This window comes from Pteropus alecto, unplaced genomic scaffold (assembly GCF_000325575.1).
Source record: "Pteropus alecto unplaced genomic scaffold, ASM32557v1 scaffold177, whole genome shotgun sequence".
NCBI classification, from domain to species: Eukaryota; Metazoa; Chordata; class Mammalia; order Chiroptera; family Pteropodidae; genus Pteropus; species Pteropus alecto.
The window spans coordinates 2,653,205-2,670,105 of NW_006442207.1; the positions used below are offsets into that span (position 1 = coordinate 2,653,205).

The 16,901-nt window shown below is 47.0% G+C and overlaps 1 protein-coding gene across 2 annotated transcripts in view; it reads left to right on the forward strand.

Moving 5' to 3' along the window:
- The first annotated feature begins 7,937 nt into the window (after positions 1 to 7,937).
- GFRA1 (GDNF family receptor alpha 1) overlaps positions 7,938 to 16,901 on the forward strand; it is a 195,458-nt gene continuing 186,494 nt past the window's right edge. For both annotated transcript variants that reach the window (XM_006920938.2, XM_025039133.1), the window contains exons 1-3: positions 7,938 to 7,977; positions 8,740 to 9,033; positions 10,277 to 10,360. In XM_006920938.2, coding sequence (XP_006921000.1) covers positions 7,938 to 7,977; positions 8,740 to 9,033; positions 10,277 to 10,360 — 418 coding nt within the window. The remainder of the gene's footprint in view (positions 7,978 to 8,739; positions 9,034 to 10,276; positions 10,361 to 16,901) is intronic.

Consider the following 16,901-nt stretch of genomic DNA (forward strand, 5'->3'; position numbering starts at 1 on the left):
TATTTTGTCACTCTGCCCCCGCTGGTTGTTATTCTCACCTATCTGGTCAAATATAGCACACCACGAAGCAGGATGGAAGACGTTGGAAAAGTGTAGAGTAAGGGTGCCCAGCAGAGATTCTTCACATCATTTCTGTCACATCTTATTCATCAGATCCTGGCCACGTGACCACACTGGCTGCAACGGAAGCTGGGAAGTGGAATTTTTATTCTGGGTGGCCAGATGTTTGAATAAAAATCAGAGCATTATTAATATAAAGCAGTGGTTTTCAAAGATTTTAACCATCACTCACAATAAGAAAGACATTTTACATGACAACCCAGTACAGGGCACCATATACACAGAGAAATTAAAAAAGTTTTGAAAACAGTACTTACCCATATTTTGCGTAATGTATTTTTATATTTTATGTTTTATAAAATAAGTGTTGTTTGTGACTAACGAATGGAGCATGGCCTGCAATTTGAAAGGCATTACAGAATGATAAGAGAAGAATCCTAGAGGGCGATTAAGAGTCTCCGCCACTGGGAAGGAAGCATTCAGGTCCATCCTGGGGCGAGATCCCTGACCTGCATTGTCCGTACTGTACATCACAGTAGTAGCTACTGGATAGGCACAAGAAAATAAACAAGTCAACCAAAGCAAACCGTCCATGAATCAATCAAGCAGTCAATGAATTCTTAGAGAATACAGACGAATCTCTATTGACCCTTGAGGCAGAATATTGAAGGCTAGGGGGGCTCTTTCACCAAGAGGTACTCTATGGATGGGAAAGAAGAAATTCTTTTTGTCTCTTAATAGAATTGTGGCTAGATGAAACACTCACACAAATATTCACTCCATTGATCCTTCTGTATATTAAGCTTAACAGATAATTCAAATCAAAACCAAATTGATCTCATTTTAATTCTTTGTCATGGCCTCAAATTTATGAACTGTGTCAAGGACGACCTCGTATATTCATTGTGATAGTGTAGCTCCTAGGCTATCCTAATTCACTTTTGTGCTAGAGTAATCTATATGAAAGATTTGTCATTCTGTCTATACTTCAAATTTGAGAAAAACCTCATATTGTGTGATGTTTTTTTTTCTTGACAGTTTCAACTGACTTTTGTCAGATTTTTGACAGGAGAAAATAAAACCAGCATCTCTAAGAACATTACACGGCATTTGTTTTCAGAGCAGCCGCTTTGGATGAGTTCGAAATGACTTTTAAATGATGTCACAATAAATGCTTTAAAACAGGCCCCAAATCCTTTGTGCTACAAGCAGCGTTGGCTTAATTGGTTCTGGTGGGGACGTCATCATTAACCACAAGCTAATTGTCTTAGTGGGCTCATACTACCGTGCTTCCAGAGGTTTCGGTCTGGGTAAACAATGCATTCCCATGGCATTTACTGAAGGATGCCTGGGTAAGTGGCATGACAAAAACATGCTGCATTACAGAGCCTCTCATTGTTGCAGCCAGGGCCTCCGAGCCGCTCACTCCCAAGTTTTCGGTTGCCTTGGCTGTTTCCTTGCTTCACCAGGGCTGGGAGAGGCCCCATCCCACCAGTTCAGACCTAATGAGCATCAGTAGGGATAGAAGTTTTCACTGTCTTAAAGGCTGCTAAAAGGCTTCTGAAGAAATGAGTCAGTGTTTTCAGCTTTGTTTTCATTCTGCGTCCCAAAGCTCATCCGGATCGCATCTGTGTTTGCTGCATCCAGAGAGAGAGAGAGAGAGAGAGAGAGAGAGAGAGAGAGAGCGACGAGAGGCTAATTACTGGACAAAGCTGGGGATTAAGCTTCCCTCTTGCCCTTATGAAGAAACAGTTCCCCTGGAACAGGGTTTAGGGCTTGTTAGAAGAGAGGTGGAGAAAAAAACGTGTTTCCTTACTGCAGCCATTCCCCATTCTTTCTGGATGAAGAGAACGGAAAGGTAAAGGGCTTTTAATCCAGCACCTTTGGCAATTGCCAAGAAAGCTTTGTAAGTCCCCCTGAAGATGGGATCTCTTTTGCCATATATCCAAGCAATAAGACGTGACAGGCACTTTATTTCATCAGGGCTGTACACCTTGAATCATTTCGTGGCATAAGGCCAAAGTACAAATGACTTCAATGCTCACAAAATGCAATATTCTTTAACGAATGCATTAAAATCCTTGCACCCGCTTATTAGTACTAAGAAATGAGAATTACTTGAAAACTAAGGAGGAAGAGAGGTTTCCTAAAATAGGCTCCTAGGGGTCAGGCAACCAAGAAGGAGCTTTCACTTGCAAATAATGTTCAAAAGACACATCTTAATATAGTCGGCCTGGACAATGGCTCTGAAATCTGAGAGCAACTGGCTCTTCCTGCATCGCCAAAGGGCAAACGTTTTGGGAACAGCATTGGAAGGTGAGATCTCTGCCAGCATATGGACACTTATATCAGCCTTCTGCTTTGGATGATTACTATTTTCTCATTTTCCTAAAAGATTGTGCCACGTCTTATATGTTTATAAAAGAATCTTTAACACCCTTGGGTCAAATTTGGCTTTTAAAAATTTGCCTTTGAAGATGAAGGCTCCAGGGTAGTTGTAATCTGGCCCTTCTAAGTCCTTTCCTCCCCGAGAGAGGCATTTTTCTAGATGATTAGAGAACCTCAGGTGGGAACGTTACTCTGCCTCTGGCTTTATGCCTTAAAATATGACCTAAGGCAAGTTATCATTTCCCAGAAATGAAATATGTCATATGTTACTATTAGAGCGAACAAGAAAAAGAGCATTCTGTTACAATAATGGGTTTTGTTTAAAAAAATGTAAATGTCAAATCCCCAAAGAAATAATACATATTTGATAGTATGATAGGAACAGCAATACCAGGAATTGCATGAGGTACTTATATTCAGTATTGTTCATATAGCAAAGGGATTTTATTGTGTCAGAGGATAATGAGAAAAAACCTCGCTCATTACTCAGGCAATCGATATACATTTATTGAGGTGACTGTATCACCCATCGGTCTAAATGTTGGGGAAGCAAAAAAAAAAAAAAATAGAACATTTCCTGTCTTCAAGGAACTTACATTCTAGTTGAAGAGACAGATATAGCAAGTAACCTTAATGCAATGTTACAACAGCTGTAATAAAGATTCCAACAGAGCCATAAGAGTCCACTACAGAGAACGACTCTTTCTGAACAGAAAAGTCCTTTCTATTCTTAGTGGCTTGTTAGAGCTGAGCTGGATCTTTAAATATCAGGATGAAGCACATATTAGGCAGATGGAACAGCGTGGGCAAAGATGTAGCAGCAGAAAAAAAATGTATGGCACTTTTAAGTAATAGTGAGTAGTTTTGTGTAACTAGAGATGTAAGCTTGCCAAACTATCTAATGTCATATACTTTGATTAACTAGTTTGAGTTAAAAAAAAATGTGAGTGATTTCTGAGCAGTATAATTTTACAAAATGAATGTATTTTACATTCTATTCTATGGGGCCAAGGCAATGAGAGTAGGAGACAAAATATTGCATGGAATAAAACTGTCATTCTCACCATGACTCATCTGTTAACTTATGAAAATACACTTAAATCAAGAAGTGCAAGAAAATTGCTCACTTCACATGCTTACGGCTGGATTGAACCTAATTTTGTAGCATTAAAACCAATTTCTTACTGAGAAAACATGTCACAGAAGATGGCATGAATTTTTATAATTATTAATAATATTTGATATTTCGATGTCACCTTTTATCCTGAGATCAATCCTGTACACACGGGAACACATAAGCTCCAAGGAAGCAGAGATAATATTAATACAGTAAGTCACACTGCATTTCTATCTTCCATATTCTAATAGCTTTCTAGTCGTGCGTTTCTCTCACTTTTAGAGGACAGTGGATATAGTTGTAAAGCAGTGAATTTTTATTATATCCTACTGCAAGAAGTCTTAAGGTAAGGTAGAGAAGTCTGATGTCCTCGGGACATCAGCTTTTGATACATCCATTCACCTTTCCTTGGCTTCTTTGCCTGTCAATCTACTTCTGAGCGGAGGATATACCAAGAGTGGGCTGTAACCTCACGAATTCAACTTCTTCAAGAGATTAAGAAATCATCATCATCATCATCATCATCATCATCATCATCATCATCATCACACCAGAACTGCTACTGCTGCTGCTTATAAAGCACTTACTTTATGCCTACACTATTAGACTATTCTAAGAATTTTATACATACACACGGTTTCACATCAACATTATAGGATAGCACTGTCCAATAGAACTTTCTGTGAGGATAGAAATGTTCTATATCTGTGCTGTCTAGTTGTTCAATATGGTAGCCATTCGCTACATGTGCATATGATAAACTGCATTTTTCTTTTATTTAATTTGCATTAATTTTCGTTGAAATAGCCACAAGGCCAATGACTATTGTATTGGACAACACCGTTATAGAGGGTGGTGGTTTATCTTTATTTTATTTTTTTAAAGCTCTGTTGTCATCATCAGTAAGAACTTAATGAGGACTAGTGTGTATGAATTGTTCTAAAATATTTTTAAATCTATAAATATTTTAAAAAGAAGTCCCATATTTTACATTGGGAGAACTTTAATTCCATCCTTCTCCACCTAATTAAATTTTGATTAAACAGATGCCTGTGGAATATGAGGGTAACAGAGTCATTTTGAAACAAAGAACACTTATGAAAGATGTGGATGATGTCCTTAAATAAAATCTTATTGTCATCCAGCCATCCCACATGATCAGCAACCGTAGGCACTAGTCTAGCCATTGAAAATAGGAATGCCAATTACTGATTTTCCAAAGAGAGACATTCATCTCCATTTATAAAATGGAATGATGAAAGAGAGTTTTATATTTTGGGTGTCTATGGAGAAAATCAGTTTTCAGATAAACTTTTAATTTGGCACTTCTTTCACTAAAACCACCTCCCCAGGATTTCTCTGGTTTGTGTGTGAAAATCTGGAGATAAACTTCCTCAAGATGAAGAAACTGATTGGAAAATTTAATTACATTCTTGCTTAGTCTACCCTGTAACTTAGATTGTTACCACTGCTAGAAAGAGAACTTAAGTAGCCCTTGGTTTGAACCATCTGTCGCAAAAATGTGACATATGTTTGCTTTGTTTACTCAACAACCCAGTGTAAACTGATACACCGAACAAGAAATCCGTGTATGGGATGTGTGTGTGTGTGTGTGTGTGTGTGAGAGAGAGTGTGGGTGTGTGTGTGTGTGTGTGTTGAGTGGGGGTGCTTGATGAGGGAATTAATCCCCTTGTACCTGCCCCGGAGGAACACGTGCACAGGAGCGCAGATCCGCGGGATGTTCCCGGGTTTGGGGCGCGCACGGAGGCGCAGACACTGTCCAAACAATGTGCTGCACGCATTGGAGCAGCCGCGGCAGCCGAGGGGCGCGCCTGGCTGATGTGTAGTTGAATGGAGAGCTACCCACCCCTCCTCCTTCTCTTTTCTCCCCCTCTTCTCTCCGCCCTTACACCCGGGCCTCAAACTTCAACCAAAGCCCATGCCCTTTTCAATTAACCCCCCTCGATCAAAATGAGCGTTTCTTTTCTCTCCTCCGCAGCCTATTGTCTGGTATGATGGGTTTGCAGATTTGACAGCTGGGTTCACCCAGACTTGATTCAAACTCGGTTTCCCTGGAAGATGAACTTGGATATCACCAAGGTCCCCGAATACAAGCCTTGAAAGCCTGACGGCCATCCCCTACTGCGGGCTGTTGTTCCCCAGACACCTCTCTAGACCCAGTGCAGACTTAGGTGCCCAGAGCGCCCCCGGGCGTGCCGGGAGGGGTGGGTGAGGGGTGGAGGGGTCAGCAGCTTGTCTGAGAACGAGTGGCCCTAGAGATTGGGATGAAGTCCTCTGTATATGTTGGTCTTCTAAATGTATTATTTTAAAATTTACTCTTGAAACAGCCAAAATGGAGGTCAGCTTATAAATTTCCCAAAGCCAGGTCTGACGCGGTTTAAATGCGGTGGGCCAGGGGTTCCGCTTTTGTCTCCTTGCTCAAGCTCAAGGAGAGAGGTAGAGACTCTGTGAGACTGTGTGTGAGTGTGAGCGTATGCGCGTTGGCGTGGATGAGTGGCTGGGCGCACCCCGCGATCGCTGCTCCGAGGGCCTGGGTCTGAGCGTGTCTTTATCGCGCCAAGTCTTGAGTCACAGACACGAATGACGTGGAGAAAAACTTTGTCTTCGGAAGAAGGGTCTGGTGTGATAGCACTAGGGTGTAAGAAAGAGTCCTCGTGTATGGTGCCTGGGCGTGTGTATTTGGGAGCGGGGGAGACAGAGACAGAGACACACAGACACACACGGACACACACGGACACACACACACGGACACACACACACGGGGGGAGACAGAGACAGAGACAGAGACACACAGACACACACGGACGGACACACACACACACTGGCAGCGTTCGCAGCCGGCTGCTTAGCGCTGCCTGTCCTGTGCGCGCGTGCTGGGTCCGTCCCCGCGTCCCACCGCAGGCGAGCGGGTTCATCTGCGGCGTCCCTGCGGGCGAGTATCGGAGGGTGTGCTGCGCTCCAGAGGGTCCCTTGGCAAAGAAATCTGGCCCTGGAACCCGCTATCCTTCGCACAGCTCCCAATAACCACTAACATCCCTAACCGGCATCTGAGCCCTAGGGGGCTCTGCTCGGGAATCGTCCTGGACCAACTAGGTCCTCTGGGTTCTCGAAGATTACCGCATCTTTCTTCCTAGAGCAGAGAAGCGAGCCCGGAAAGGGAAGAGAGAGACACCCCCTAAAATAAATTTAAACAGTCTGGCTTCTCACTGCAGCCGGATACGGTCGGTTTGAGTCCAGGTGGGTGGCATCTGGAGTTTTTTATTCTGTCGGTTTAAGAAGCCATCGCCGCTCCCCCACTTTCCCTCTTCCCCTCTTGCAGGTGCCCCTCAACTTTGGGATCAGTGGGCGCGCGCAGCGTGGGTCTACACCTGCCCTGGCGCTCCGGGGCTGCGGCCGGGTGCGCTCGCCCAGGGCGGCGGCGTTGACGCGCCGGAGTCCGGGGTGCTGGGGTAGTGTGTGCGCGGCGCGGACGCTGGGGAGCGAGCCGAGGACGCGCCGCGGGTAGGGGCTCGCTACCCGGGTCTCGGCTCCAGCCCGGACGTCGGTTTCCTCTAGTCCGGCAACCTCTGAAAGAAGGAGAGCCGGGGAGGAGGGAATACGGCGATGGGGGGCAGCGATTGGTGGTTCGGGCGGGGAGGGCGGGCGGCGGAGCCAGCGAGCTGGCGCGCAGAGGGGGCAGCGAAGTTCCCGGGAGAAGGGGCTCGTTCCGCGCCAGAGCTGGCGAGAGATCCGCCGCCGCCGACTGCTTGGACCACGGGCGGCGGCAGGCTCCGCTCGCAGCGCTTGGAAAGTAACGTTATTTATTTATTTGCTGGCGTTCAGCCTCTTGGGTTGGATGCGATAGACACCCCTTCGGACTTTGGGAGCCCGCGTCCGACCTCTCCGGCCCCCCATCTGCCGGTGTGGGCAGCTCCCAGGAATACACGCGCACGCATCCCCCGCGCCCCCTCCCCGCACCCAGACACGGGTAGGGGGTGGGCCCTCACCCGGGCTCTGGAAAGTCCTCCAAGGCGGGAGCAGGGGAGGGCAGAGGGGCCGAGGGGTGGGGGAGGCCCCAGCGCTCTCGGTTCTCATTTCAAAGCGCACTCTCCCTTCCAGGTTGGGTCGGACCTGAACCCCTAAAAGCGGACCCGCCTCCCGCCCTCGCGCCAGCAGCCTGCCCCGAGCTAAGTCGCCCGCGGCGGTGGCGGCAGACGGACCGCGAGTTTCCTACGGCACTGGATGGAGCTGAACTTTGGGCGGTTAGAGCAGCAAGGCCGTTCGGGGATCGCTGCACGCTGAGCTCCTTAGGAGAGACCCAGGAGCGGCTCGGGATTTTGGGGGGGGTGGGGACCAGCTGCGCGCCGGCACCATGTTCCTGGCGACTCTGTACTTCGCGCTGCCGCTTCTGGGTAAGTCGAGGCTGCCGCTAGCTTTCTTATCGGCTGAGTCTTCCCGAGGGGTCCTCACGGCAGCTCACCCCAAATTGAGGCGCGGGTGCGGTGGGTGTGGGAAGGCGAAGTTTTGATTTGGAGAAGGGGATCATGAATCTTCTGCACCCTGGCCTAGGGAGGCAGTGGCCGGGCGCAGTGGCCCGCAGCGTTTCGTGCTTGTTTTGGATTTTCTGTGGTTTTTAATGACCTAGCCTGGGGGCGAGTGCATGGGGTCCGAGCACTCCAGCTCGGCACTCAGCGCCGGGTGCGAATCCCGGGGAGCTTGTGGAGATGCGCGGGGCAGGTGGGGTGTGGGCGCGTATTGGACCAGGATACAAACTTCGAAGGGAAAACTTTTCCCGGAATAGCGCCTCGGTGCTCCCCCACTGGACCGGGGCTCGCCCGCCCAGCCCGCCGCCGCTCTCCTCTGCGGGAAGCCGGCCGGGCCGATTGTGCGGCGAGGGCCTGGGGCTCCCGCAGCTCTGCCCGGAGGCAGCGCTTGGCTTTCTGGCAAACCGCAGAAAGCCCGCAAAGCCTCGGGGACCCTGGAGCGTGGGGTGGCGGGGGAGACCCAAGAGGCAGGAGGTCCCCAGGAGGGAAAATGGACTCTGGGCGTAGAGGGGCGGGCCCGCTCCCGGCGCGGGGCGCCGCGGAAGCCTGGTCATGCACGCACCCTCCCGCGGGGTTGAGGCGTCCGGCCCCTGCCCAGCCACCCTCACACGCCCTCCCCTCCGTCCGCAGACGTGCTCCTGTCCGCGGAGGTGAGCGGCGGGGACCGCCTGGATTGTGTGAAAGCCAGCGATCAGTGCCTGAAGGAGCAGAGCTGCAGCACCAAGTACCGCACGCTGAGGCAGTGCGTGGCCGGCAAGGAGACCAACTTCAGCCTGACATCCGGCCTGGAAGCCAAGGACGAGTGCCGCAGCGCCATGGAGGCGCTCAAACAGAAGTCGCTCTACAACTGCCGCTGCAAGCGGGGAATGAAGAAGGAGAAGAACTGCCTGCGCATCTACTGGAGCATGTACCAGAGCCTGCAGGGTACGCGCCCGGCGTCCTCCCCCTCTCTCCTCCCCTCCCCCAGCCCGTGGTCCTCCCGCCCTGCCACCCCCGCTGAAGCAGGGGGGCTCCTCGGCCCCCGGTCTGGCTGACCTCATGCTCCACTCACTTCTCCCCAGCTGCAGGATGAGGACCTTTCATTGACCCCCAGGGACAGCGGCAGCTGGTGTTTGCTGCCTCCCCAGCAGCATTGTTGGGGCCTGGTTGTTGGAAAACCTGTGAGGAGGTGAGGGGGACACCCCGGGGACCTCGCTGATCTCTTTGAAACCTGGTCAGAGCATCTAGTAGGAACCCATTAAAGGCCACTCAAGGAACCACAACTTCTCTCTAAGGAGAGCTGGCTTCATGGGATAATAATACAAAGACTTGCACTGCATTTTGCCTGGAGTTTTTCTCTTTATTCTTCCCTTCTATCTATTCTGACATAAGATAAAGAATTAAGCATAAAAGGTCCAGGAGGTTCTAATCTATCTTTAACCCCCTCAAACCTGATTAAAGTCAGATGTGGGAAAAACGATTTGTCGTCTTGGATTAGCTGAGTCTTGAACCAGCTGATGTGGTTCAACCTTGGTTAATGTAGAAGTGGCTCAGAGAGGGAAAGGTCCACTTGTCACAAGCATCCATTCCAATGGCAGTTTTTTGGTCCTTGTATGACAGAGGCAGCTTGTGTATGTAAATTTAACACAAACATCCAGTGTATTCATTGTCCACTGGGACTCACACCAAAAGATTGTTAATATACAGATTTGATTTCTCAGCCGCCGCTTCCTCCAGAACCTATTAATGAAAACCTATTTCAAAGACTGTTTAATAGCCAGGGAACCTGTTTTCTGACCACATGCGGTGTTTCAGGAGCAAAGAAATGGGGGCCTATTTTGAGTCACCTTTTTTTCCCATTGGCTCTTGGAGACAAGCGGGGCTTGTGATGTCACTGGTTTCTTCCTCTCTGATTTCATTCCTTTGCAAAAGTGGGAGAGTTTTCTGGCCAGATCAGGCTAAGTTGCTCTCCAGTGTTTTCATGGTACTCTGTGGAGAGCAAGGACAACAGGGCCAGAGGGAATGAAAAGAAATAAGCATCGCCAAATCAATGCATTTGAAGTCTTTGGAGGTTTCAGCATCTTTTTGTGACACAATCTTAACATAATGAGAATTCAGATTCAGTAACAAACACTGCCTGAAGTTTGTCTGTTTTCCAGCTCTGAGCCAATCTTTCTGTCATTTTTAGGAAATGATCTGCTCGAAGATTCCCCATATGAACCAGTTAACAGCAGATTGTCTGATATATTCCGGGTGGTCCCCTTCATACCAGGTAAGCAGATTTATACTTTTCCACTCTGGTTCCTTTGCCTGCTTGAAATCCGTTTGCTTGCATTCTCTTTGGCTCTCAAACACAGTATAAGTAGGTAGTTGAATGGCGCAGTGTTTCTGGGAAATTAGAAATAGGATGATGATAATGAAGAGGCAGAATGCCTAGAGATGATTGTATGACTTGAAAGTAATTCTAAATGAAGCAGTGTGGTGTGGTGGTGGTTTGAAGAGATTGGAGGGAAGAGGTTGGAGGGAGGAGACTCGGTTGAATTTTTTTTTTTTCACATTAAAATATGATTGGCCAACTCTTGCAAAGGGAGTGCCAATTCTGTCTGTAGGTGGCAATCGTATTCCCTTCTTGCTACATACCATACACAGTGCCTCCCTGAAATGGGATCTGTTTAAATGATGCCACTTACTTTACGAGACGTCTGAAGATAACCTTAGATTGTCGAAGAATTTTGTATTTGCTCACTTGTCTGCCTTTGATGTAAAAGATTAAGCTCTACCATTTGTTAACGGTTCTTTTGTCTCTAATTCTTTTCTGAGCAAGTGTGTGCATATATATGTAAGAGAGTATATTCCTGCCCTGGTAGCCCTTCAAAAAGTAGTCTCACTTCCCATGGTTGATTTTGTCTCTCTCTGCAATTCCGCGTTTGGTTTAGAAGTGAACTTAGTTTTAGGATTAAGTTTTTTACCTCTGCGTTCAGACAGCCATGTGAATAATGAGTAAGGCAGTCATCTGTCTTAATGACATACAGTTTCCAGACTGATGTTGTCTTTAATGGTTTACAGTGAAGACATTTTCTCAAGTGTATGTAGCCATCACAAATTATATGTTTCTCAGTGGTTAAACATGGTGGTTAATGTTGAATTTGATTCTATGAGGTGATGGTTCGTTACTGGTTAGAGAGTTCCAGTGTTCTAAATGTTTTGTTTTCCTGCAGAAAGTCATAGAACCAAGGGAGGGTGTAAATACTGATCTGTGCGTGTATTATACATACATTTATTCATTCACAAACATCCATTGAGCACCTACTGTGTTTTAGCCGTCAAGATTTTGGCAGGTAGCCAGACAGATGTTGTCCCTGCCCTTATGAATTTTAGACACTGCCAGTGACTGACGTTTATCAAGCCCTTATTGTATGCCAGGCACCGTGTTAAAAGCTTTACATCAGTGACTCATGTAACCGTCATCAAGTGCTTCTTAGATATTCTTATTTCCATTCTACAGGTGAGGCAGTTGAGGCAGTGTGAAGTTAGGAAACCAGTCCCCAAATCACAAAGTTCTTAAATGCTGGAATCAGAATTTACACCCGGATGTTTGATTTCAAGATTTTGTAAAATCTGCCCTTTGCTGCTCAGAGTGAGGACCTCAGAACAGCAGCATGGAGTCACCTGGGATGTGGTCAGCAACGTGAAATCCCAGCTCTATCCCAAACTTACTGAATCAGAATTTACATTTTAAGAAGATCCCAGGGTTGAGTGCTTCATAATGCTCCTGAAGCTCGAAAAGCACTCCTGCACATTATTCTGTCTTTTGGTATAAGGGTACAAGTTTAGTATCAGTTATTCAAACATTATCCTTAAGAATGCCCCAAATTTCCACTCCAAATCTCTACTAACGCTCTCTGTCCCCTTGGCTCAACCAGGACAGTGGCCCAAGCAGTGAGAAGAGATATACAGACAAGTGTATGTGACCATCTGGGTTCTCATGGGAGCAGGTCTGTAGGAACTAGGATGGGATGTGGCAGATGGGATACCAGACGTAAACTTGGCCTTTCTAGTATTTTTGAGGGACAGTGCCTCTTGTCTGCTGCCTGCCCCGTGGAAGCGCTACTTCTCATGCCTGGAAGGATATGAACCTCTCCGTGGACAGTGAGCAAAAAGCAGGCAAGGAAGAAGGGCCGTTTGGGTTTTCATTTCGGAACTGCTATGAGCTATGGGGCTTTAACAGACTCATTTTCCCTCTCCGGGTCTCTCTTTACTTGGTATAATGAGGCCATTGGAGTAAATGATCTCCAGTCTTAACAGTCCATGGTTCTGAGGAAAGATTGAGGTCACCTCCAGAATGCCTCCACTGTATCCTTGTGTGGCCTTTTTCAATCCTTGCATTCATTCTATGCTCGAAGGGCTGGGTCATTCTTGGATACCGCTGGTTTGTCTGAATTTCTTTGACGAGGGTTGGAAATTCTTCTGCACAGAGCAAGTTTCACTCGTTCATTTTTTTGGACCCCTCCCTCAGCCAGGTGTCTTTTCATAGCAAATGTGATGCTGAGTTTTTGAGACTTGGGGTTCGAGAGCCCAGAAGTCATAATGAATTAATCAGAGCCAAGAAGGCCTTGTCTAGAGTTACATTTTATATCTCAAGGGCATTGGATTTAGGTTCCAGCACTAATGAGCTTTGACCTCTGACAGTGCCTTTGTGCCTTAAGTGGGTATAGGAAACCCAAATGGAGCCCTGAGAGGTTTCAAGTCATTGAATAATGCATCTTATCCAGTTTGGCATTTGTAGGATGAGGAAGGACAGACGAGCAGGATGATAAATGCTGCTTTTCATGGTTCGAATCTGAGTTTCTAGAACATGTCTTCTGTCTCAAAAATCTCTCTGAGGAAACCAGGGCAACAGGGCCTCTGCCTCTTACAGACATGGTAGCGAGCAGAGTTTCCATATTTGGATTTGTCTGCTCAATGTGAAGAGAATGTTTATCCATATACATTAAGGGTGAGCTGAACCCTTTCACCGAATAAGACATGTTTGATGTTCCACATGTGTTTCCATTTTCTTTAGACTTGTCAAACCCACAGCCATCTTTGCCATTGTTTACTTGATCACCAGTTAAAAGGCCATGTTGAGATACTAGCTGTGGCCTGGCAGAAACAATGAAGGGAACAAAAGTAAGGTAGGCTCTAAAAACTGTCATCTGTTCTGAAGCCCGAGCTGCAGAAGGGAAATGAAGCAGCCTAGTCAGGCAAGTTCAGGCGGTGGGAGGGTGGAGGGATCCGCTCTTGCAGAAACGTGACAGCGGAAGCATTTGGCTCCGAAGGCACTTTTAAGGGCTCCGGGAGGGGCCCGTACTGTGGGTTAATGCCAGTGTGGTTTTGAGGAGTCTCAAACGTAAAGACTCAGGCAGTGAGTGGAAGTGCACGAGGTAAAAAGTGAACCAGGGCAAGAGGATCCGTACTGTGGGTTAATGCCAGTGTGGTTTTTGAGGGGTCTCAAACGTAGACTCAGGCAGTGAGTGGGAGTGCACGAGGTAAAAAGTGAACCAGGGCAAGAGGATGTTGGAGGAGAGGAGGGAACACAGAATAGTGTCTTGGGGACCCAGAGGGCATTCGGGCACTCGGAGGCCCCGGGGACGAAGCCACCTCATGGCACCTAACATCTGCGTCTCTCGCAGACATTACCCTCTGCTCTTTCACCTCCATTCTGCCTTGTATTTTCTTCACACAAGTTCAAGAAGCAAGAAGTAAATAGTGATTGAAAAGGAAGATGAACTTGTTGGCAATGTTCTTGGACTCTCTGGAGGGGGAGAACAAAGCCGAGAGAGATTTTGAAAGTACAGTAGGTGCCAAGAAAAGCCTGAGGTTGGAGGATCAGAGGGGGATGTAAGCACCTCCATGGCAGCAAGAGAAGAAGAAGGCTCCAAGGTTGAAAAGTATTGATCGGGAGGTTGGATTTTGTAGAGAAGAAATCAAGAGATCCAGACTTGCCTTGAACATAATCGAAGTCTTGAATTGCGAACAAGAATCAAGTGGATAGATCATAGAGAAAGAGTGATGTTAGCATTTGAACAGCCCAGATCCGATTTGGCGAAAGACAAAGTTCCAGGTGTCTGGTTCTGTCATCATTTCCTTCCAAGTCCTAGGAGTAACTCAGACCTTCCCAGGAAGCCTGAGGATCTTGAGTCTGGTTCCCAAGTGATTGGAAATGGTTTGCTCCAGATCGAGATGCCCCTAACCTCTCTCTTGAATCTGGCCCCCTTTTTTTTCTGAATGATGCTATGAAAAATTAGCCGCATTTGTGTTGTAACGTACCATTATATTTATGCCACTATTAAAAAAAACGTTCTTAAAAATTTTACGTGTTGAAGAAAAGCCTTATAAGGTCATCTGACGTCAAATCATGATGAGAGAGAAGCGTTTGTGAATTCCAGCTGCTACTAGTATATTGTGGTCCTTTCTTGTCCACTCAGCTCTCCAAAACAGCTCTCAAGTTATGTTGTTCCAATATTCGAATCCCCCCACCCCGAGTTTCTCGTTATCTGTTCTGTCATAGGCTACACCCCTTAGCAGGCCAGCTTGGTCTCACCCTCCTCTTCGAAGCCCCATCAACCTCTTCTCCACTCAAGCTCACTGAGCAATCCATTCCCCAGATATTTCATGCGCATTCACTTACTCGGGCCTTACTCGGGTTTTTGGCTCTGTTTGGGAAGGTCTCTTAGTTCTTCAAGACCAAGATCAAATTTCATCTCTGCAGCCCACGCCACAATTTCCCCTGACAGGCACTTCCACTAAGGACTCCTTCATGCTGCATTTCGTTCTTGCCTTTATGATAGCTGTTAATCACAGCATATTGAGATGATTTATTTATGTGTCTGTCTGTCTCACTGGAAAGTCAGGCACTCACTTGTCATGCTGGGTGTCTGCTCAGCACTGAGCATCCTTCTTGCCCGAGCAGATACCCCATTAACCATGGGTGGTTGAATACTCGAGGAGAAGGGCCTTAGAGATCTAGGGTGACCCTCTGCTTTTGCAGAACTGAAGCTCAGAGAGGGGAAGCAGTTTGGCCAGAGCCCTACTACCTGAGGGTAGCCTCCAGGACTTTTGCCAGGAAATGACAGTGCCTACTGTTGGCCGCTTTCTGTTCGGCATGCTCTCTGGACAAACTGCATTCGCTCCTGGGACCTCAGCTTCCACTTACACCAATACCTCAAGAGTCTTCCCTCCTATTCCAGCCTCTCCCGAGTGCTAATCCAGTATTTCCAGCTGAGTTCTGAATGACTCCATCTAGATTTATCTCAATTACTTCAAATTCAGCACATCCCAAATGGATCTCGTCATCTCTTCCCCTTTCTCCGTGCACCCTTCTCTTCCCAAGTCTCCCATCCTAAATAATGTTACTGTCTGTCTAAGTTATAAGCTTTGGAGTCACCCCCACCCCCTCTACTGGGCTCATCGCCAAGTCTTGCTGAAATTGCCTGCTGTCTTTGAATTGCTGTCCTGTCTCCATCCTCTTCTTGCCTCTCACTTGAGCTTTGCTCCAGCCTTCTCACTGGCCTCCCCATGGCTAGTTTCTCTCGATTCAACATGGCCTCCTCATCGTCAGGTCTTCTCTTAGTACCTTGGTGACCTGCAGAAGCGATCTGGTCTTCAGTCTTCCCTAGTAGATTCCTCTCTGAATTGAGCTTCTGTCTCGCTCCAGCCTCCCTGTGTCCAAACAAGCTGGGTTGACCAGCTGTTGTCCCAACGGTGCTCTGGGCAGCTCGGTGCCTACACATCTTTGTATGCGATGGTGCTGGAGAAAGAACATGTACTCTGGGTCCATCTTAGCTCTGCCACTCCCTTTGTCTTGTGCAGGTCATATACGTTGACTGTGCCTCAGGCTCCTTGGATGTAAAATGAGATGATGGTAATGCCTACCTTATAAGTTCTTGTGAATTAAAGAGGATATGTGTAAAATGCCTAGTGCGATGCTTGAAACATACTCGGTCCTCTATAAATCTCACTTTTAATGCTCTGTCAGGGCCACGTTAGCTGTTGACTCATTCCTAACTCCAAGGCTGGGACTCCCTTCAGCAGACCTGATATCTCCTGATCTTAGAACAATGATTCTGTCTTGAAAAGAATAGCAATCTGGAGTGTTTAGCAAGTTGGCTCATAAGCTACCTTGGACAAGAAATTAAAAAAAAAAAAAAATCTATCCTCTATCTAAAGGGCCTTGGAGGAAAAGTCCTGTCTCTTAATAACCCAGTTCGAGCCTTACCTTCCCTTTGGGGAAGGTCTTGCATACTTCTGCTCTCAATCCTCATTCTTTTGGGGCCCTGTGCTTACGCTCTTTGGTCAGAGGTGAGTTTGCTGCAGCCCATGATCACCGGGGTGGGAGCTCTTCCTGTACTTAAGGATTCTTGTGATCACCTTCCCTGCTCAGCTTGACTGATTCCCATTCTTCTAACCTCTCCCCATAAATCTTCTTTCCAGCGCCCCTCACAGCAGGGGGAATTACCACTGCCTGAGAAGGGCGTGCCTTAAACCTGGAGATGCTTCTGTCTCACGGGCTGTGCTAAGTACACTTACATTTCACTTTCACAGGCCACTACTTTTGGTTTTTATTCTCTCCCTCTCCCGCCCTGCCCCTCAGCAATCCATTTTTATTGTGGAACCATAAGGTATTACAACCAAGTAAAAAAGGGAAACGAATTTAAATCACTTACAGCCCTAGCTCCCAAAGATAACTACTGTAAGCATGTTAATATGAGCCTTTTCAGATTTTTTCCTATATATGTGAATATGTGTATACATATATATTCATACATATATAT